Source organism: Muntiacus reevesi, chromosome 2 (assembly GCF_963930625.1).
Source record: "Muntiacus reevesi chromosome 2, mMunRee1.1, whole genome shotgun sequence".
NCBI lineage: Eukaryota > Metazoa > Chordata > Mammalia > Artiodactyla > Cervidae > Muntiacus > Muntiacus reevesi.
In genome coordinates this window covers 32,994,100-33,017,472 of record NC_089250.1, presented here as the reverse complement: position 1 = coordinate 33,017,472, position 23,373 = coordinate 32,994,100, and the positions used below count along the sequence as shown (strand labels likewise).

The window sequence follows — 23,373 nt, the reverse complement described above, 5'->3', positions numbered from 1 at the left end:
TTTTTTTTTTTTTTTTTATTAGTTGGAGGCTAATCACTTTACAGTATTGTAGTGGTTTTGGTCATACATTGACATGAATCAGCCATGGATTTACAAGTATTCCCCATCCCGATCCCCCCTCCCACCTCCCTCTCCACCCGATTCCTCTGGGTCTTCCCAGTGCACCAGGCCCGAACGCTTGTCTCAAGCACTTATTCTTGAACTCAACACTCCAATGGTGATTCCCTTATTCTCTGTCATGAAGATGGATGAGGAATGGGGGTATAATTTGACCTATTATTAACTGAATTATTTGATTTCTTACTGTTGAGTTTTAAGGATTCTTTGTGTATTTTGGATAGTAGTCCTTCTTCAGCTGTGTCATTTGTAAATAGTTTTTCCAGTCTGTGGCTTATCATCTAATTCTCTTATTGTCTTATTTCATGGGGCAGAACATTCTCAATTAATTCCAGTTTACCAATTATGTCTTTCATGACTCACGCCTTTGGTATCTAAACAGGCATTACAGTACCCAAGTTGGTATAAGTTTTCTTCTGTTATAACCTATGTCTTAGTCATTTTGTATTTTATAATTAGGCCTGTGATCCTTTTTGAGATAATTTTTGTGAAGGGTGTAAGGTCTGTGTTTACATTCATATTTTTGTGTGTCCATTACAGTTTGTTGAAAAGACTGTCTTTGCTCCACTGTATTGCATTTGCTCTCTGGGCTCACCTGTATTCCATTCCACTGATCCATTTGTCTGTTTTCTTGCAGACACCACACTATCTTAATTATTATAGCTCTGTAGTAAGCCTTGAAGACAGGTAGTGTCAGTCTCCCGTTACTCTTGCCTTCAGTGTTATGTTGCCTCTTCTGGGTCTCTTGCCTCTCCACGTGAGTTTAGAATTTTTGTCAATATCCATAAAATAACTTGATTGGGGCTGCACTGAATATGTAGATCTAGTTGGGAAGAACTGACACCCTGATATTATTGAGTCTCCTTATCCTTGAACATGGAATATCTCTATATTTATTGAGTGCTTTGGTTTCATTCATCAGAGTTTTATAGTTTTCCTCAAATAAATCTTAGATTTATGCCTAATTATTTCAGCATTTTGGTGCTAATGTAAATGGTACTGTATCAATCAACTTTCAGATTTTTGAAGGAAATCTACAAGGGTGATACAGAAAACAAATCAGATTCCATTACAGAAAGTCAACTGTCCCTTCCTTAAATTAGGAAATCAACTGTGAAAAAGATCAGAAAGGAAAGTTTCACTCCAGAATAGGTAGAATTTCTGTAAATAATTTGGTGACAAAGGAAAGAGAAGTAGGGTACTCTAGGAATTCTTTACTCCAGTGTGGCAAAAGGACACATTTCTGAAAACAATAGATCGTTAACCTGGGGACACTGCAGTTCAGTTTAATAATATGTGTTCTGTTGATCTGTTTGCAGATTTGTAGAGCCCATCCATAGTTTTATATAATTATAACTTATATAATTCTGTATTATAATTCAGTAGGGCCTACTTTTGTTTTCCTGGATGTTTTTTTCTCTTAAAATGTGTTAACATTTCACCTGAAGAAGCAGTAGGTTACAATAAATATGAAAGGGAAATATAAAACCTTAAAATACAGATGTTTATAAATATGTAAAATTTTTATGTAACAAACAGGATTTCAAAAAGCCTCAGTGAAATAATGAAAACTAAACTTTGTAAAGTTCATTGTTACAAATCAGTGCAGTTAAGTCCCACTAGAGTTGGAGCCTTAGTCATTCTGAATCAGTATAACATTTGAAGTATATAATGTTTTTCATTCAGGTATTCATTACCTTCAGGTATGTAATGTAGTTTAACTACTAATACAATATTTCACAGTAGATATTCTGTCACACTGGCAACATCTCTTTCCATGAAAAAGTGATTATCTTCAAAAGCACTTAGGTTTTTAATGTTTTAGTAAATTAAACATACCATCCTGTACTTCATAAGTTGTAAACAGGAGAGCTTTATTCCAGCAGGTTGATTTATCAAAATTCTGGTTCAGTGGGAACAAATCAAGGAGGTTTTTTCACAGGTTTTATATCAGTCTGCCACTAAAGGAAGTTTAAGACATAAGAAATTTAAAATGTTTTTTAAGTAAGTTTATTTATGGTCACAGATTCATGAAGAAATTATAGTTTGAAAAGTGGTCAAACATAGGGTGGATTTTTTAGTACTGAATTCCTACCATAGGTGTATTATAGGAATTCTAAAAAGAAACATTCCTTACAAGTCTTCATTGCTAAAAGGTGAGTTTAAAAATAAACAATTCAAAATTTTTTAAAAAAACAAAAATTTTAACTTTTAAACCTGTTCATTCTATAAATTTATGATGTTAAATATTTAGATTTATTGTTCATTGTTTTATAGTGTTGGCCTAAAATAGTAAGTTCATATCTCATGTGTGTGAGAACATTCAACAGATATTTATGAAAAGAACTTGCTGTTTAAATATGAGCAACTTGCCATTTTATAAAATTATTAGTATTTTGTACATTAATTATAAGAATTAATCCTGAAGACAAACAGGAAAATAGAATGCAATGCTAACAGACAGCTTATGACACAGGAGTTCAGGGCAGCTTGACTGGTGGAAGCAAACTGATTGTGGTGCTGATGATAAAACACCTGTCACGTGGACTCTGACTTTAGCCCATGCAACCAGCCGAGAGCAGTAGGATCGACAGGCAAGGAGAGTGTCCCAAATACGGACTTCCCACTTGCCTGTACAAATGGGAAATTGATGTCAGACAAAACATAGCATGATTCCCCACCCCCGCCACACATAGCCACTTCCCCCCGCCCGTGGCTAGTCTAGTCCCCAAAGAAGTGGGTCATGTCAGAGTCATTACCAGTGGGAAAGTCTCTGGCTCCAGGTGCCTTGTTAGCTGATAACAGAAGATACTATCATGAACTTTGGGGTCTTGGTTGTTTGACTTTATTCATTTATTTGATATGTATTTCCATGTACTTAGCTATGTAGAGTCAGGTGTTCAGTCTGTTCTTTGCAGGCTTGTCTTTGAACAAGATACTTGATTTATATGGACTTGAATTTCAATAACAGTGACATGTTTATGAAGTAAAGAAGATTGTTATGACATTTTCTCTGGTAGTCTGTTTTTCTATAAGAAATTAAAAATAAAGATAACATTTATAGCAAGATGTGACTTAGGAACTTTTTTCTTTGAAGAAGTAAATCCAATATAGAAATGTAGTTAAATAATGTTAATTGGCCAAGTGGTATTACATTTTAAGATTGGCAGGCTTAGATGTTTCCATGTATTAAAAATATGTAGTTCATTCTCTGAACTACAGTTTATCAATAATGGCTTATTTTCTGAAAGCTATCCTAATAGTCACCCATCTGAAACTAAACAAGAAGTGTGCCAGTGTGTTTCAGGAGGGGAAAGAACATGAAGAACTCACGCAGGGGGCATCTCAGTGGCCAGCCCTGAGTCCAGCCCCCACCGCTCCTCATACCTCCCTACAGTATGTCCTCCACAGTCCCCTGCAGGGGAGCCTTAGAAACGTGGTCTAACTGTATGTTACTTACTCTCTGATGACTGTAGTGACATTTTTCAAATTTGAAAGAATGAACATTCAATAACTAATGATGACATTGTTACCCTTGTGGAAAATGGTTATAGTGTACCAAACCCCTTTCATGTGTATACATTCACAGCAATAACCTGCATTATAACTTTGCTTTTGTTTTGTCTAATTAACCATACAAAAGAAGGGAAGAATTATGTTTTAGTGAAAAAGATATGAGACTTTAAAGTCAGCTTGCATTTGACTCTCCACTTCACTGTTCACAGGCTGTGTAACTTGGAAGTTATTTAACCTTTTCTGGGCATCACATCCTCTCTTTATAAAACAGAGACACATCAGTGTGTTGGTTTTGAGGATCAAATACAAAACACAGTATCTGTCACATAGCAGAGGGCCTCGGTGAGCGCTTTGGTACTACTTTGGGAACATCTTTAAAATGTACGATCCTTCTTTTGCAGGAACACCAGATGCATTTTCCCAGTTGCTCACCTGTCCGTATTGTGACAGAGGATATAAACGCTTTACCTCTCTGAAAGAACACATTAAGTATCGCCACGAGAAGAATGAAGACAACTTCAGCTGCTCCCTGTGCAGCTACACGTTTGCATACAGAACCCAGCTCGAGCGCCACATGACCTCCCACAAATCAGGGCGAGAGCAGGTAAGCGGCACCACTCAGATCCACCCACTGTCCATGCCGAGAACTCCTCACTCCATGGAAGGCAAGGGCTCTCTCACACTGAGAGCGTAAGGGGCTGCACTAGACAGTGTCTGGTCTGCAGCCTTGTAAAAAGGACAGTGATTATTCCTTTGGATGATCGGGTCATTTCTGAGTTTAAACGCACATATAAATACTATGAACACTATTTTAGAAGTGACTACATTTTTTCTTTCTCAGACAAGGTCGCTTTCAACTCAGTTATTTTGCTTATATCATAACAAATACGTCAAGCTGATAAGTGGATTCCAAAATGCATTCTACTAAAATGTTCAATGTAGGAAAAATAAATACCATTTCATAAACCACATGACTTACTACTGACCAAGTAGAGGAGAAAATCAAACAATAATCAAGTTTAATTTTTCGTGAGACGCTGACTATTATCAGTATAAGCTACTGTGGCTTTTTCCCATGTAAGGGAAGTTGCCTCTTTAGAATCTAAAGTTTAGACTGAATCATTTTTAATCTGAGGACTCAATTTTCATATGGTTTATTCTGTTTCTATGTCGCTTTGCCTCAGCTTCTAGAAGTATTAACCAAGACTATCCTTAAGTTAGGTTGCTGGCTCTGAACTTAAGGATTAAAGTCAGAAACGTTTTCGCCAGTTCTGTTTTGTAAGGTCAACTGTAAATAATCAAATTAATATCTGGTTAATCTAGATTTAAAAATCAAATAAGTATTCAGCAGCACACAGTATGTTGAAGGTGTGTGCTGTGCTTGGGACACATGTCCAGTCTCTTCTATCAAAAGACTTGGAACACCGACCACCTGAGTGCAAGAGTCTGCTCCGTGGGTACCCACGTCACTGACCCCAGAGAGCACGAGTTACCCTCTTGGCTGTGACGGCTCAGCCAAAAACCAGGCCAAAATCTGTAAGAGAAACAGTGATGAGAATGGGTCAGCCTGCCTTCTCAGGACCCTGGTGACAGTACTCATGAAATCAGGGCGTGTGGAGAGTACAGGCAGGCATGCGCACAGGACCAGCTCTTCCTCGCCTAGGTCAGTGCTTCAGTCCACAGAGGAGCACTTGGGGTGGAAGCGAGCGCCGCGAGGAGGAAACCGACCCACAGATGACAAACCCCACCTTCTCATCTGCCCCAAACGTCAGGGACAGAACAGAAGCATGCTCTTGGCACCCCGGTGTCCCGACCTGACCACAGTGTGGGTGGGCCCTGGGGACCTGACCCCAGTGTAGACAGACCCTGGGGACGTGGCCACAGTGTGGACGAGCCCTGGGGACATGACCATAGTGTAGACAGGCCCTGGGGACATGACCACAGTACAGACAAGCCCTGGGGACGTGACCACAGTATAGATGAGCCCTGGGAAAGGGGCTATTCAGGTGACATTTGGGGAGCAGGGCTATCCCGCAACTGCTGCCCCCACATCCTCTTCACCCCAAGGGCCCTAGTCAAAGGAAGGAGCTTCAAAGGACAGAGGGAACTGGAGGGAAAGCAGGAGATGCTGTGAGAAAAACAAGTCGTAAGATCTCTTATGAGCATGAAGGCCATTGTGTGTGTGAGGCTTTCTCTGAGGGGTGTAAAGGTAGTCAGTCAGTTTCATATGTGAAATATGTGGTCAGACCAAGGTCAGAAATGAGCCGTGATGAATGTGGAGGCCAGCAACATGAGGGGTAAAATTGGGAACCGTTTAGGTTAGGAGGCAGAACGTCTGCCTTTCTGGCCTCTGGAAATCAAGGTAAGCATTTCCATGTTGTCTTATTCATGCAACAGATGTTTGAGTTTTGATTCTGTGTAAGGCCTCTTGAGGTGTTCAAGACACAGTAGTGAAAATGAGCAAGTCCCTGACCGTAGCGGGCATGTATTATAGGTGTGAGAAAACAGATGTAAAATATAAGCAGGTAGAATGAAGAAAACAAAGCAAAGTAAGTGGATAGAAAGTGGCAGAAGCTGCTTTTTTTTTTTTTTTTAAATAGAGTAGAGAGACCTTTGAGACTAGGATGTCTGAACCTAGACTTGGGTGAAGTGAGGGAGCCAGTCACAGAATGACTGGGAGAAGGGCATTCTGTGCAGAGGCAGCAGAGAGCGTGACGGCCTCGAGGCAGAAGCCAAGGAACAGCAGGCAGCCAGGGTGCATGGAGGGAGAAAAAGGCTGGGTAGGGAAGAGGCAGATGATGAGGCCTCTCGTATGAGCCATGGCTAAGGCCTGTGCTTTTACTCTGAAGTATGATAGGGAAGCATTTGAGAGATACTGAACTTTGTGTTTATGTCTTATTTTTAAGGCCAGATGCGCTGTGGGGTGGAGAGTAGATCGAGAGAGACAAGAAGGAAGCAGGAAGCACAGTTAAGGGCTGTGGCTGTAACCCAGGCCAGAGGCACTGGTGTGACAGATGTGACATCATGAGGATGGTGGCTGCAGGCTGGCTTGCTGAGGGATTGGATAAGGGTCTCAGGGAAAGAGAGGGACCAGGATTCCTCCAAATTCAGGGCCTGAGCAATGATCAGATAAATGAGGGGTTTACTCACAAAGGTAAGAAACAGGAGTAAGTAAGTGTTAGTCCCTCAGTCGTGTCCTGCTCTCTGTGACCCCATGGACTAGCCCACCAGGCTCCTCTGTCCATGGGATTCTCCAGGCAAGAATACTGGAGTGGCCATTCCCTTCTCCAGGGTATCTTCCCCACCCAGGGATCGAACCCTGGTCTCCTGCACTGCAGGTGGATTAAGCCCCCAAAACACAGGAGGAGGAGGAGCTGATTTCCAGGAGAGAAATGAAGAGGTCAGTGTAGTCCTCTTAGCAGATGCCTGTCACTGTTCAGTGGGGACATCGAGGAAGCTGTGAGAGTCTGGAATGGAGAGAGGAGAGATCTAGAGAGAGATGTTTGGAGTTGGAGCCATGTATTCAGTTTCAAAGCCAGGGGTTTGGGTGAAGTAGAGCCTGAGACATACTTCACACTCATTCTCTGTCCTTCCTGTGTGAAGAACAGAAGGGAGACTGCAGTGTGGGAGAGCATAGAGCAAGCAGAACCGGAGCCTTTGAATGATGGGTAGAGTCTTAACAGTCATAACTAAGGGGAAACGTAGCCAGGAAGTAAGGGATGGTATCAGTGGGAGCAGGGGGGTGAAGAGCGGTGTGTGTGCAGAAGGTGGGACTCACTGGATGATGAGATGCGGACTCCTGCTGAAGAGGCCTGGAAACTCAGGGCTATAAACCTGGCATCTGTAGCCTCAGAATCTGTGCCCAGGGGCGAACAGGAATCCTTTAGAAATTTATGAGCAGAATGTATTGCATAATTCAGTTCAAACACTGCTTTTGTAAGATGAATAAAGGGTGCAGAATTTACTCAAAGTATGTAAAAGTGGGGGTTTGATAAACCAGACAGAAAGCTATTACAGTAATACATATTTGACTGAAAAGAGGGAAGTATTTTTTAAATCATCACATTAAGATTTTGGAAATACCAAACTTACTAGAGAGGATAAAGTCCTGAAAAAGCCCAGCCTTTTCTTCTGTTCAAGAGACCTTGTACTTCTGTTTAGTAAGTATGCTTGAGACAGATTCCTGGGCATTCTGGACCATGGTTTCTTTATCTGTCAGTTAGAGTGCAGGCGAGGGAAATCATCTCTAGTTCCTGGTCAAGTACGTATTTTTGCTAAATGCTATACTGCGTCATAAAGTGATTCTGATTCTTTAAACTGGGAAGTAGAGATTTTCCTTTATGTCAAAATTCTGTTGCCACTGTCGTCTTCCTTTTTGGTAACATTCCAAGTGTTAGGTTTTTGTGACTGCTAAGATTTGAGGCCTTTAAGAAACAAAAGAACCACCCAAACAGTACTTTTAGCAGATTGGATGTTCTTTATGTCTAAAGCTTTTTTGCTTTATAAATAAAATGCCAATTCTTTCTTACAGAGACATGTGACGCAGTCTGGGGGTAATCGTAAATTCAAGTGCACTGAATGTGGAAAAGCTTTCAAATACAAACACCATCTAAAAGAGCACTTAAGAATCCACAGTGGTAAATATTTGTTTTCTTTGTCTACCTTGAATATCATAGCGATTATGATAGTAAATTAATATCACATGTGAATTACACATATGGTTAGAAACTTTGCGATTGTTTTAGGATAAACACTAATATGGAGACATTTTCTGCTTCTTTGGCTAAACTATATCAAGCTAAGAGGACACATTTTGAATTTCCTAATAAGTATATAACATTTTACAAGATGTACAACCTGAGACACTTGAGCTTTTTGATGAATGTTCATTTCATTGCCTCTGTTGCACAGTTAACAAGAGAATGATAAAGCTTGTAGGATACATGCTTGATAAAGCGTGTGCACAAGGAAAGGAGGAGATGAAGATGTTCTTTACATAAGAGAAGGAGAGATGGAACTCAAGACAGGAGATGGCATGGTGCGCCGTGGGGATTATGGGAGAGGGCAGCGCGAGGGGGGGAAGTGTGGCATGAGAGGGGATTTCACGGAAAACGGGCTTCCCCCATCTCACCCTCAGTTCTGCACTACTCATCATCTACAGCTTCATGTGAAAAGTGAACATTAATACATGGTAAAAACATTATGTCGATTTTAGAGACTTACAATCAAAGAGAGTTCTATTCGCCTTTTTTTGGAGGCTTTACTTACCCAAAAGCAACCAAGAAAATTCACATTGTGTTATGAACTCTGTATCCTGGTTAATTTTGATGCGTTATTTAATATTAAATAATTTCAATGAAAGACAACTTAACTAATGAGTGGGAAATTACAGATTTCTGCATATGCTTGTTTTGTGAAAATTATTATATTGACAATTATTAATAGATTTTACAAATATCCTGCAAAAAAAGTACAGTTGGGTGGCTTTGTGATATGTGTATTTTGGAACTGCATTAATAGAAGTTGTGCTGAATTGCTCATTGAGGGCTAAAGAATGTTACCTCTTAAAACATGCCCAAATTGAGGTTCATACAAATACATTTTTTAAAATTTTTATACGTTAATATGTCTGGAAAACAAAGCTATCTTTTGGCATCTGCATCAGGATCCTATTTCTTAGCTCCTGTGCTATTGAACAATTTTCATCGATTTCATATATATATTAATTAACATTATATTAACATATATCCAATGGGTATTTTTTCTCTACTACTGTCCTTTTTTCCCCAGCTTTATTGAGATATAACTGACACACAGCACTGTATAAGCAGCATGATTTGATATCTTGGCTATTGTAGATAATGCTGCAGTGAATACAGGGCTGTATATATCATCTTTTCAAAGCAGTGTTTTCATTTTCTTTGGATGAACACTCAGAACTGGAATTACTGGATTAAAAGGTAGTTTTCTTTTTAATTTGTTGAGAAATCTGTATATCATTTTCTGTTGTGACTGCACCAGTTTACATCCTCACCCACAGTGACCTAGGGTTCCCTTCTCTCCACATTCTTGCCAATACTTTTTTTTTTTTTTTGTAATAGTCATTCTGACAGGTGTATGGGGATAGCGTATTAATGATGTTGAGCATCTTTTCATGCGAGTGTTGGCTTCTGTAAGTATTTTTTGGATAAATATATCTGTTCAGATTTTCAGCCCATTCTTAATTGGGTTGTGTCTTCTTTTGATTTTGAGTTGTACGAATTCATTGGACATTTTGCATATTAACCCCTTATTTATATCATTTGTAAATATCTTCTATTCAGTAGGTGACCTTTTCAGTTTGTTCATAGTTTTTTGTCTATACAGAAGTCTTTCAGTTTGATGTAGCCCCATTTGTTTATTTTGGCTTTTGTTCCCCTTTCCTGAGGAGACATTTCAAAAAAAGTATTACTGAGATCTATGTCAAAGAGCTTACTGCCTGTGTTTTTTCTGGAAGTTTTACAGTTTCAGATCTGAAATATACTTCTGTGCGTAGTATGAGAGAGTGTAGCTGTTCAGTTTTCCCAACACCATTTATTGAAGGGGCTTTTTCCCCACTGTATATTCTTGCCATAGATTAACCACCCTTATGAGTACATTTCTGTGGTTTCTGTTATGTTCCATAGATCTATGAATCTGCTTTTGTGCCAACACCATGCTAAATGACTGTAGCTTTGCAGTATAGTTTGAAATTGAGGCGTGTGATACCTCCACTTTTGTTCTTTTTCAAGATTGTTCCAGCTATTCGGCATTTTTTATGCTTCCATGCAAATTTCAAGAATTATTTATTCTAGTTCTGTGAAAAATGCATTGGCATTTTGATAGGAATTACATTGAATATGTATAATGAATCAATGTAGAATCATTGAACCTGTTTTCATAATTGTTCTCTCTTGTTTGTTACTAATGTCTAGAAATTCAACAGATTTCTACATTAATTTTGTATCTGGCAACTTTACCAAATTCATTGGTGAGCTCTAGTAGTTTTTTAGTGGCATCTTTAAAATTGTCTATGTATATAGTATCATATCATCTGTAAACAGCGACAGTTTTACTTCCTCTTTTCAATTTGGATTCTTTTTTTCATCTGACTACTGTGGCTGGGACTTCCAATACCTTGTTGAATAAAAGTGACGAAAGTAGATATCTTTGTCTTGTTCCTGATCTTAGAGGCAGTGCTTTCAGCTTTTCACCATTGAGTATGATGTTAGCTATGGGCTTATCATACATGGTCATTATTACATTGAGGTATGTTCCTTGTGTACACATTTCATTGAGAGTTTTTTTTTATCATAAATGGATATTGAATTTTGTCAAAAGCTTTTTCTGAATCTATTTAGATGATCATATGGTTTTTACTTTCAATTTGTTAATGTGGTATATCACATTGATTTGTAGATATTTAACCATTCTTCAGCCCTTGATAAATCCCACCTGATCATGGTATACCTGGGTGTTTCAATGTATTACTGAATTTGGTTGGCTAATATTTTGTTAAGGAGTCTTGCATCTGTATTCATCAGTGATACTGGCCTGCAATTATTTTGTGTGTGCTTTGTCTGTTTTGATATCAGGATGATGCTGACCTCATAGAATGAGTTCACAAGTATCCCTTCCTATCCAATTTTTAAAAATAGTTTGAGAAGGATAGGTGTTACATCAATAATGATTCATGTCAATGTATGGCAAAAACCACTACAATATTGTAAACTAATTAGCCTCCAACTAATAAAAATAAATGGAAAAGAAAAAAACAAAAAAATACAAACGCTTTTGAGGGAAAGGTTACACATTGCCTAATTATCCTTAGAAAATCATAGCATTTTCTAGGTCTACTGGTACTGTGTGACACTTCCCATTTTCCATTTTCTTCTCTAAGTTTATAATTTGAAATGTCCAAATTATAAATTCCTAATTGTGAATTTTGAAATTTTATGTTAAAATATGTTTGTTCAGCTAGTAAATATTGGTTCAAATGTTCAAAATAAATAAATAAATAAATAAATTTATTTTTAATAACCCCCCTTCTTACCAGAAGGGCTTCCCTGGTTCAGAGGGTAAAGCATCTGCCTGCAATGCGGGAGACCCAGGTTCGATCCCTGGGTCAGGAAGATCCCCTGGAGAAGGAAATGGCAAATGGTACAAATTTTCCAGTACTCTCGCCTGGAAAATTCCATGGATGGAGGAGCCTGGTAGGCTGCAGTCCATGGGGTCGCAAAGAGTCAGACACAACTAAGCGACTTCACTTTCTCACCAGAAATGATTTGAAGTTGTTGATAGAGGTTACAGCTAATTCATTTTTTAATGTTGAAGTTGGGGTAATAAAACAGAGTAAGATTTTGTATATAAAAATGAATGTCCTATTGCAGTCATATAGGAGGGTTGCAGCCTATAGATTATATGCAGTTGGGAAGCACAGATGGTACAAAACATTAAAATATAAGTCCAGAAACAAGAAGTTGATATCCAATCACAGAATCCTGCACTGATCATCAAAAATCAGCGTCAATCAAGTAATAATGCCTGTACCATCTACAGAAACCCTTCAGGTGTTTTCACGGTCAAGTGCTTTATGTAAGCTCACAGTATGCTGCTGCTCTAGAAGAGGAGGCAGGTTCGGGCCACGCCAGGGCACACAGACTCCTGGGCTCTGCTGTCCGTTCATACTTACGTCTCTCAAGATTATTTAATATTAGGCTTGTATATCTTTAATATAGCAGAAAAAGTAAACATATAAAGGAAGACAGGCATGAAGTAAAAATGAGAAAGAAAAAAAAAAAAGAATACCATGAATTCCTTTGCACATGCTAGAAGAGACCACAAATTAGACCCTAGGTTTTAGGAAGTAAGAAAGCTACAGTTAGTAACAGAAATCTAGAGTGTTTGTAGGTAAAAAGGATCAGATGTCAGAAGATGAGAGAAAAAACACAACTCTTCTGAACTGAAGTCCATAGAGAGAGTTGCTCCTTGGTGCATCATTAAGAAGAAAGAACCAAAAGCTAATTTACATCATCCTCAGAGGATTCAGTAGTGTTTTCATTCTAAAGTAAGATTCTTCCATAGAGGCCAGTGATATTTCACCAAAATGCAGTTCAGAAAGAGCACTGCCCCAGTGGATACCATCCAAGTCTACAGCTCCCTGGTGGTTTATTAGTTCAAGGGGAGATTTCAAGCAGGGCTACTCCAAGTCATCCCCGATAAACAGAAACCGAGGGCAAGCATTTAGAAAGTATCGTATCAAGACAATGCTGCGACAATTTCATTATATTCTATACAATGTTAGTCCACAGGAGATTGGAAAGTGTTTTTTAATGAAAAAAACAATGATCATTCACCACAGATAGTTTTGAAAGTACTGTTTATAGTACCTAATAATGAACTTCATATCCTTCAGGAAACTCTGGGGGTTTTTTTGCAGCTGAGTTTTTAACAGGCATTGAAGTTCAGGGCCCTCAACTAATGTGCCCTAGAATTGCATGGATCTCTTCTGATGTCCATGAAATGAACTCTATGCAGAGTCCTATGTGTCACCGTCATATAAACTTTGCACATGGGAACTGTGCAAAGGAGCTGTGAGGAGGCCACTGCACTTGCCCACAGAGAGGGTGCAAAAGAGCCTCTGCACCCAGGCGGGGAGCCTCCCCAGCAAGTAACCTGGGTTTGTTCCGTGGCCTGACAGTCATTTCAGCCTAGAAAACTTTTATATCAGGTGCAACTGAACACCACCTTAGCCATTAGAAAAAAGTCAGTGTGCATAATGTATCAAACTCTGAGCAGCACAACTTCTGCTGCAGCAGTAGTTACAAACACTAACCCAGGTCAGTAACTGAGGTGATGTGCTTTAGCTGTGAAGTTAGAATCAGAAATACGGCTTTTTCTAACAAACCTAATGACTTTGGCTTTAGAATAATTGTTCTGCAGTCTTTTTTTGTAGCAGCAGTAAAATAACAGGGTGATTCCCATAATAGTAATGGTAACTAGCACCTGCTGGACACTCAGCTGCATTAAGTCATGCAGCTCTCACAGTAACCCTGAGAGGTAGATGCTACTGTTTCCTCCTTTTTTACTGATGAGAAAATGGGGTTTCAGAGAACTTAGCTTGTCCCCAGTCACTCAGTGGGGCACAGCAAAGCTGGGCTCTGGGACACAGGCCTTCTGACTCCACAGCCACTGCCGTCCCCACTGTGCTCTGTAAAGACAGAAAAAATCAGTACTACAGATGCTTATTTTCCTAGTCAGCCAGGGAACAAGCATGTAGTTCATCTAAAAAGGTCATCAAATAAAATAAGAATGTTAAAATAAGAGAGATGCTAAGACATATCCCTTGTTTTACGCCCACTGAAAATTTTTATCAGATGCATTTTGAGTATTGAATCAGATTTCAGGCATCCCATTGGAAAGATACTGATAAAATTGGAGAATCTCAGAGGTGAGTTAACAAGCGGGTAAGAGTTCTGAAGAACACATCCCATGAGTAATGTGTGAAAGACCTGGACACATTTAACCTGCATGAGGGAAATTGAGGGATACTTGTGACAGCTCTTCATCACATCGAAAGTCTGGCTTGTCGAGGAAATGTTAGACCAACTCCATGCAGAATCAGAAACAAACATAACAGGGAAGGCCAGCTTTGGCTTAGTACTGACCCTCTGTCTCATTGCTTTTCTAAAGAGTCACTAAGATGTCTTGAGAGCACACTGAGTTTTGCTATATCATCTGTTATAACTGCCAGAAGAATCCAGTGAGGATGTATCTACATTTATTTATGCACCAAAACACTGAAGCTTGGAAGGTTAAGAAAATAGACATAGTATGTGACAGAGTGAGAATCTGAACTCAGATCCTGGTCCTCAGCAAAGCCAGACTAGACTGCCTTCCTCAGATCTGTCCAGTGGCAATAACCTCCTTTTAATAAAAGAGGTTAAGCAGAGATGAGCCAGTGCCAAGGATGATATGAAATGAACCCTTCGTTGAGAAGGAGGCTGTACTAGAGGGCTTTATTAGATTCCTTCCAACTCTAATTTGATTATGCAGACACATTTGAGAAAATATGTGCACTTGTTTTAATCTTTACAACATTGAAATTCCAAGACTGGCAGGTCCTACGCTTTCTTGCTGCTTTCCTTTTAATCATTAAAAAGAAAGGGGGAGATAAAGAGCTTTATTTTGCTACTGAGTAGATAAGCAGCATCACCACACTTCATCATCGTACAGTAAGCCGCTCATTCATCTGGCAGAGGCTTACAGAGCAGCTCTGTGACCTGCACGCAGCAGGTGTGGGGAGTAAACGGCACAGAGACCTGGCCCTCCCTGAACCCAGGCATCGGTGACCTTTAGACTGTACATTCATGAACTAGAACATGTTCAAACTAAAGTTAAAAAAAATTGGGTTGTAAGAAAATATTCCATTCAACTCAAAAATTTCTGTCAGAGTACCCCAAGAATACCTTGTACCCTGGAAGGTCTTGGGGAGTGACATAAGGGAGGCCTCTGCAAGCAGGAAGCTTTTTTTTTTCCTGACATTTCACAAAGATGTTGTATTTGTGCAGCAAAAGTATACTCTGTGTTTTAATACTTAAATGTTCTAAGTTACTATAACCACTGTCACTGAAATTGAAACTCCAAGATGGTTTTCATACCAAGAGGCTGAGTGGTAAAGAATTCACCTGCCGGTGCAGGAGGCACAAAAGACACAGGTTTGCTTCCCACATTGGGAAGACCCCCCTGGAGGAGGAAATGGCAACCTGCTCCAGTATTCGTGCCTGGAGAATCCCATGGATGGAGGAATCTGGCAGGCTGCAGTCCATGGGGTCACAAAGAGCTGACACGACTGCGCAACTCAGCACACAGCAAACACGGCCTTATTTATCTACAAGTACACACATCCCTCGTAGCTCAGCTGGTAAAGAATCCGTCTGCAATGCAGGAGACCCTGGTTAGATTCCTGGGTGGGGAAGTTCCCCTGGAGAAGGGATAGGCTGCCCACTCCAGTAGTATTGGGCTTCTCTGGTGGCTCAGATGGTAAAGAATCCACCTGCAGTGCAGGAGACCTGGGTTCGATCCCTGGGTTGGGAAGATCCCCTGGAGAAGGGAATGGCAACCCCCTCCAGTATTCTGGCCTGGAGAATCGCATGGACAGAGGAGCCCAGTCGTCTACAGTTCATGGGGTCACAAATTGTCAGACACGACTGAGCGACTAAGCACACACATACATCCCAGCCTAATAAGCCAAGGCTTGTACAAACACTTGTATTTAAACTTTTCTTCCCCACTGAAAAAGGTCTTTTCAAGGAAACCTATGAATATAGGAAGGATAGATATTCATATGACTCATACAGTCAAGGATAGATGTCCACACTTATTAAGTCTTATGGGAGATTTTGCTTCCTTTTGTCTAATATTAATTTCTCCTATAGATGGTTAAGTAGAATAAAATATAGAGAATTACATAGTTTAGTGACACAGGATAAGAAAAAAATTACTTGGAAGAGTGGGATATAATTTTTTGGTATCTGAGAAAGACTTGAACTTTTAAAAGTGAGCAGAACTGTTATATGCACCTGAAGAGAAGTTTCTCTTACTGGTCAGCATGTAGTTCAGACTAACATTTTACTGGTGCTTGACATTTATGTAGGTTTTCAACTTAAAAGTGACAATTCTAAATAAAATTGTATCACAAGCATACATGGTAACCCCCTTTTTAAATTGATACTGCTTGTTTTAGGGAAAATGTGAATATGTGAAAATTTATGAATGTAATTTTTTGTTGTTGTTTAGGAGAGAAGCCATATGAATGCCCAAACTGCAAGAAACGTTTTTCCCATTCTGGTTCCTACAGCTCACACATAAGCAGTAAGAAATGTATCAGCCTGATGCCTGTGAACGGGCGGCCAAGAACAGGGCTCAAGACCTCGCAGTGTTCCTCACCCTCCCTCTCGGCCTCTCCAGGCAGTCCCACGCGACCACAGATGCGGCAGAAGATAGAGAACAAGCCCCTTCAAGAGCAACTTCCCGTAAACCAGATTAAAACTGAACCTGTGGATTATGAGTTCAAACCCATAGTGGTTGCTTCAGGAATCAACTGTTCAGCCCCTCTACAGAACGGGGTTTTCAGTGGTGGTGGCCCCTTACAGGCAACCAGTTCTCCTCAGGGTGTGGTGCAGGCCGTTGTTCTGCCAACAGTGGGTTTGGTGTCCCCCATCAGCATCAATTTAAGTGATATTCAGAATGTACTTAAAGTGGCAGTAGATGGTAACGTCATCAGGCAAGTTTTGGAGAATAATCAAGCCAATCTTGCATCCAAAGAACAAGAAACAATCAATGCTTCATCCATCCAGCAAGGCGGCCATTCTGTTATTTCAGCCATCAGTCTTCCTCTGGTTGATCAAGATGGAACAACCAAAATCATCATTAACTACAGTCTTGAACAACCTAGCCAACTTCAAGTTGTTCCTCAGAATTTGAAAAAGGAAACCCCAGTCCCTACCAACAATTGCAAAAGTGAAAAGTTACCAGAAGATCTTACTGTTAAGTCTGAGAAGGACAAAAGCTTTGAAGGGGGAGGGAATGACAGCACTTGCCTCCTGTGTGACGACTGTCCCGGGGACATCAATGCACTTCCGGAGCTAAAGCACTATGACCTGAAGCAGCCCGCCCAGCCCCCTCCACCCCCCACCCCAGAAGCTGCCAAGCCCGAGGCCTCCGCTCCATCGGGGTCCGGAGATGGCAGTTTGTCTCCCAGTCAGCCACCTTTAAAGAACCTCTTGTCTCTTCTGAAAGCATATTATGCTTTGAACGCACAGCCAAGTGCAGAAGAGCTCTCAAAAATTGCTGATTCCGTGAACCTACCACTGGATGTAGTGAAAAAGTGGTTTGAAAAGATGCAAGCAGGACAGATCTCAGTGCAGTCTTCTGAACCATCTTCCCCGGAACCAGGCAAAGCCAACACCCCTGCCAAGAGCGACGATCAGCCTCAGGCTGCAGATGCAGATGAAACCCAGGACAGCACAGGGAACCGCCAGAGCCCTCTGAAGAGAGCTAGCTCTCCCGTCTTACCAGGGGGCTCGGCCGTCAATGGTTCCAGAAGCAGCGCCTCCTCCCCTTCCCCCCTGAACCTCTCTTCCTCCAGAAGCGCACAGGGTTACTCGTACCCGACAGAAGGGGCGCAGGAAGAGCCGCAGGTCGAACCTCTTGATCTCTCACTACCAAAGCAGCAGGGCGAGTTATTGGAAAGGCCAACTATCACTAGTGTTTACCAGAACAGTGTTTATTCTGTCCAGGAAGAACCCTTGAACTTGTCTTGTGCAAAAAAGGAGCCACAAAAGGACAGTTGTGTTACAGACTCAGAACCAGTTGTAAATGTAATCCCACCAAGTGCCAACCCCATAAATATTGCTATACCTACCGTCACTGCCCAGTTACCCACGATCGTGGCCATCACTGACCAGAACAGCGTTCCGTGCTTGCGAGCACTGGCTGCCAACAAGCAGACCATCCTGATCCCCCAGGTCGCCTACACATACTCGACTGCAGTCAGCCCGGCGGTCCAGGAAGCACCCTTGAAGGTGATCCAGTCCAATGGAAATCAGGTAAAAAAGAAAAAAAAACACTCCCAGCCCCAATCCATTGATCAAATGCTAGTCTGATTTATTTTAGTGAATTTCTCTAATAAAAATCAGGCATGAGAGAGCCAAGCAGCTTTTTAAATTGTCACGTTTTTGAAAGGAAATAGCTGACTGTGTGCCTTAGCTGCTGTGGCATCTTGGCTCTTGTTGTTTACTGATCCAGATTGTAGTTTTCAACTGCAGTTTTAAGTGTTATTTTGCTGAAAAGAGGGTTGACAGGTCTCGGCTGTAAGACTGACTGACTGACTGAAACTAGAGATGGAAGAGGAAAGTAAAATTCAAATACTCATTAATCGAACTTCTGTTTATAGTTAAGTTCCCAGAATTCGTCATAGTTTCTGCTTTGATGATGATTATCAGTAAATGAAAATTTGTTCACAGATGTTTTATACCAGGCAAACCTAGCTCTCACTTTTTGTGTTAGCCTCTGTTTATAAAAGGCTTTAATAAAGCAAACAAAAATTAAGTATATAAAGAATTCACCTAGTGAGTTTACTGATAATTTTATAAGCTGTAAACTAGTGTTCAATCGTCATAGTACATGAGGAAATACAGTTGTGAATCTGTGTTTGTATTTTCCTCTGTAACACTCTCCAAGTCCATGACAGTTATATAAGCTATTTTGCATGACTGTTGTGTGGCTCACTGTCTGGACTTTTGTCTGTGTCACTGACCTTGATGTCTCCATTTTTTCCATCAATTTCTGATTAAATTTATCTCCAGTATTCATTTGATTTGATCTTTTTTCCAAATACTTGCTATAAGAAGATGCAACTAAAATAATTATAATATCCTGTTCAAGTATATGTTTTGCTACTTTTGTCTCCTATTGCTACCAATGGGTCTTCCTGTAATTGTGGTAACCTTGAAAAAGTTTTCACATGGCTAAATTTTTCATGAAATCTAAATTTTAAGTGTGTAAAACACTCTTCACACCTCTGAAGAATAAACTGGGAAATTCCAGTTAATGGATCCAATAACATTTAGAGTCCCTTTAACACCAGTGGCAGCTCACAAGTGACAGAAAAATGTCTGTCGGCACTTGCCCCACCTTATTGTTTAGTCGCTCAGCTCAGTTGTATCTGACTCTTGGCGACCCCATGGACTGTAGCCCGCCAGGCTCCCCTGTGCACGGAATTTCCCTGGCAAGAATACTGGAGTGGTTTGACATTTCCTCCTCCAGAGAATCTTTCTGCACCAGGGATCGAACCCACATCTCCTGCATTGGCAGGCAGATTCTTTACCACTGAGCCACCAGGGAAGTCCTCTCCCGCCTTACAAAGCTGTAAGAAATTGTGGGAAACCTCTAAACTTGTGGGAAATGTGTGAGTTTAGGATGGAAGTCTTCAGGAAAGACACAGGATCTTAGGGGCCCAATCCCACTGCAGGCTTCCTGCAGCATTCTTCCATCTACAGGAGACCCTGCTGCCAGTTTTCTCCCTAACCCTCACACAAAACTCTGAAGATTCACCATCAAGCAAGGATTCTTGTTTAAAAACAGACCTGCCTGCATTGTTTTTCCATCTTGCTTAGAAAAGTGATAGAACAAACCTCCCTCTTTATAAGGAGACAATGAAGTTTAGTTCACAAAATTCTAAGGTCCTGGAAGATACAATTTAAAGACGACTTTTAAGAAACAGAATCTTAATTTTCACTTAGTGAAACCCAGAAGGTAAAGGATGCAGTTAGAAATTCACGACTGTTTAGCAAACTCGTCAATTAAAACCTTCTGCAAACTTCTGGTAAATTAATGCTACAGAGGGCACTACGTGTGTTCTCTGCATTGTCCTTGCTTTCCGTGCCCACTGACCCTGGGCTGCTTTTGCTTTTGCTGTTTGACTGCACTGCCCCCTCACCTGAACCTGCCCTTGGAGCCTGCTTTGGTCAGGTTGTTGAAAGCAGAAATCAAAGTTCCTTCAGCTCTGCTTTTATTTATGTCTGTTGTTGATCCTGTAATCTTAAATGACCATTTCCTACTTCCTTTTTTCCTCTAGGATGAAAGGCAAGACACTAGCTCAGAAGGAGTATCCAACGTAGAGGATCAGAACGACTCCGATTCCACGCCCCCCAAAAAGAAAATGCGGAAGACAGAAAACGGAATGTATGCTTGTGATTTGTGTGATAAGATATTTCAAAAGAGTAGCTCACTGTTGAGACATAAATACGAACACACAGGTATGTATGTTAAAGAAGCTGCCAGTTATGCAGAGTTGAATTGATGGCTATTTCCATAACTGGAAGTGCCCCAAGGCCTAGCGGCTCCATGCAGTTTTATTTCATAGCTGTGCCCTTATTTTCAGGTAAAAGGCCCCACGAGTGTGGCATCTGCAAAAAGGCGTTTAAACACAAGCATCACCTGATCGAGCACATGCGCCTGCACTCCGGGGAGAAGCCCTACCAGTGCGACAAGTGCGGGAAGCGCTTCTCCCACTCGGGCTCCTACTCCCAACACATGAACCACCGCTACTCCTACTGCAAGAGGGAGGCCGAGGAGCGGGAGCCCCCTGAGCCAGGGGCCGCGGGCTCAGGGGTCCCACCCGAGCAGCACGCGGGGCAGGGCGACTCGGACGAGAGGGAGAGCTCGACGCGGGAGGAGGATGAGGACAGCGACAAGGAGGAGGAAGAGGAGGAGGAGGAGCGGGAGCTGGAGGAGCTGGAGGAGAAGGGAAGTGGAGCGGCGCAAGGGCCGGAGGAGGTGGAGGAGGAGGTGGAGGACGGGGAGGAGGAGATGGACGACGAGGAGGACGAGGACGAGGAGGCGGAGGATGAAGGGGAGAAAGCAGAAACGGAAGGTGTGGGGCAGGGGGCGGGGGCTGGAAGCCAAGCCCACAGCTTAGAACACAAAGTCAGTGAGGGCAGCGAGCAGGTGTCCGAAGAGAAAACAAATGAAGCCTAATAGTTTTTCTAGAAAGAAAATTCTAATTGGTAATGAAGTTTTGTTCTATATTATACATGCTTTTCATGGAAACACAGTAACCTGTATACTGTGATTTCTGTTCACTACTGTGTAAAGTAAAAATTTAAAAAAACACAAAATCAAAAAAAAAAACCATACAAAAAAAAAAAATCCGGGTGTGCCTGAACCTCAGACCTAGTAATTTTTCATGCATTTTTCAAAGTTAGGAACAAGTTTGTAACATGAAGCAGATTAGAAAACGTAATGACTCAGAAAGCAGAGATTTAACAGGTTAAAGAAAGCTGATTGATTAGATGAGCACCTGACATTGTTTCATTTTATCAGTATTAATTAGCACTCTTACGTTGGTTTATTCTTAAGCTGTACAATTGGGAGAAATTTTATAATTTTTTATTGGTAAACATATGCTAAATCCGCTTCAGTATTTTATTATGTTTTTTAAAATGTGAGAACTTCTGCACTACAGAATTCCCTTCACGGAGAAGTATAATGCAGTTCCAAACCGTGCTAACTACCTTTTCTAAATTCAACCTAGAAGGTAGTCATTTCTAATATTTAGATGTCACAGTAGAGCGTATTCTCATTTAAAGTGTATTGTTAGCCTTAAGAAAGCAGCCGCTAGAAGAGCTGAAGTTTCTTACTCATGTGGTTTAAAATGGAGTTGACGAGATTGCCGTTGAGTTCTGATTGCAGGGACTAACAGTGTTGATACTGGTGAGACAGCAGAGACGTCAGAATCAGTGTTCGTAATTGTGTTTGCGTACGTGGTACACAAATATGAAGGATGTGATATGAAGCTTTGTATCTCCTCTGGCCTTAAGCAAGACCTGTGTGCTGTAAGTGCCATTTATCAGTATTTTCAAGGCTCTGACCAGCCTCCGTTCATGCGTGGCCTACAATAACTAGCATTTGTTGATTTGTTTCTTGTATCAAAATTCCAAAATAAACTTAAAAACCACTGACTCTGTCAGAGAAGCCAAACACTGGGACATTTCACCCTTTAATTCCTCAGTATTCATTTTGCGTTAATTGACTTTCAGAATTTCTCTACCGAAACGAAAGGGAAATTTTCTAATCTGCTTTATCCATGTACTTGCATTTCAAACATGGACCTGCCATTGTTATTTGGCTCATAACTGTTTCCAAATGTTAGTTATTATGGACCCAGTTTATTAACAACATTAGCTGATTTTTACCTATCAGTATTATTTTATTTCTTTTAGTTTATAGATCTGTGCAACATTTTTGTACTGTATGTCTTCAAACTTGGCAGTATTAATACCCTTCTTACTGACATATGTACTTTTAGTTTTAGAAAACTTTTATATTTATGTGTCTTATTTTTATATTTCTTTATTTATTACACAGTGTAGTGTATAATACTGTAGTTTGTATTAATACAATAATATATTTTAGTATGAAAATTTGGAAAGTTGATAAGATTTAAAGTAGAGATGCAATTGGTTCTCTTGCATTGAGATTTGATTTAACAGTGTTATGTTAACATTTATACTTGCCTTGGACTGTAGAACAGAATTTAAATGGGAATGTATTAGTTTTACAACTGCAATCAAGTCATTTTACCTTTACCCAGTTTTTAATATAAAACTCTTAAATTTTGGAATTCACTGTGTGACTAATAGCATGATGCTCTGCGGTTTTATTAAGAGATTAGTCTAACCATAAAACTCTCATTTCCTTAGGAAGCCAAATTAGGATAACCTCATGTAAACAGTGTTGGGAACAACGTTTAACATTTTGTGCCAATTTGTTCCTGTATTCATGTATGTAAGTTACAAATCTGACTCTTCATTTTTAAGTTCCTTGTTACACCATGGTCATTTTCTAGTTTTTTACCAGACTCCCCATCTCACAATAAAATGCATCAACAAGCCTGACTTGCTGTCCTTCGTTTAATCATTGTGAAGATTTTCTCTGGAAAACTCTGTAAAGTGGGTATACAGTCATCCTGCTCTGGGTGTATCTTGGGCTGAGTTTGGGTAAACTCAATTCCCCACTAAGTCAGGGATTTTCCTGCAGCTAGTGTTTCTGGGAATGTCAGAGGTGACAACGAATGGCAATCTCAGAGCTTGCGTCCTCATCCAGAAGCTTTTACCCCCCACTCCGATCTGTGACCTGTCACCCTCGGGAAGCTAGGTT

The 23,373-nt window shown here is 40.6% G+C and overlaps 1 protein-coding gene across 5 annotated transcripts in view; it reads left to right on the top strand.

Moving 5' to 3' along the window:
- The window catches only part of ZEB1 (zinc finger E-box binding homeobox 1), a 199,333-nt gene extending 176,222 nt beyond the window's left edge, over positions 1-23,111 (top strand). For all 5 annotated transcript variants that reach the window (XM_065921220.1, XM_065921219.1, XM_065921221.1 and 2 more), the window contains exons 5-9: positions 4,035-4,237; positions 8,165-8,270; positions 16,450-18,260; positions 20,291-20,471; positions 20,597-23,111. In XM_065921220.1, coding sequence (XP_065777292.1) covers positions 4,035-4,237; positions 8,165-8,270; positions 16,450-18,260; positions 20,291-20,471; positions 20,597-21,192 — 2,897 coding nt within the window. In that variant the 3' untranslated portion in view covers positions 21,193-23,111. The remainder of the gene's footprint in view (positions 1-4,034; positions 4,238-8,164; positions 8,271-16,449; positions 18,261-20,290; positions 20,472-20,596) is intronic.
- Positions 23,112-23,373: the final 262 nt, after the last annotated feature.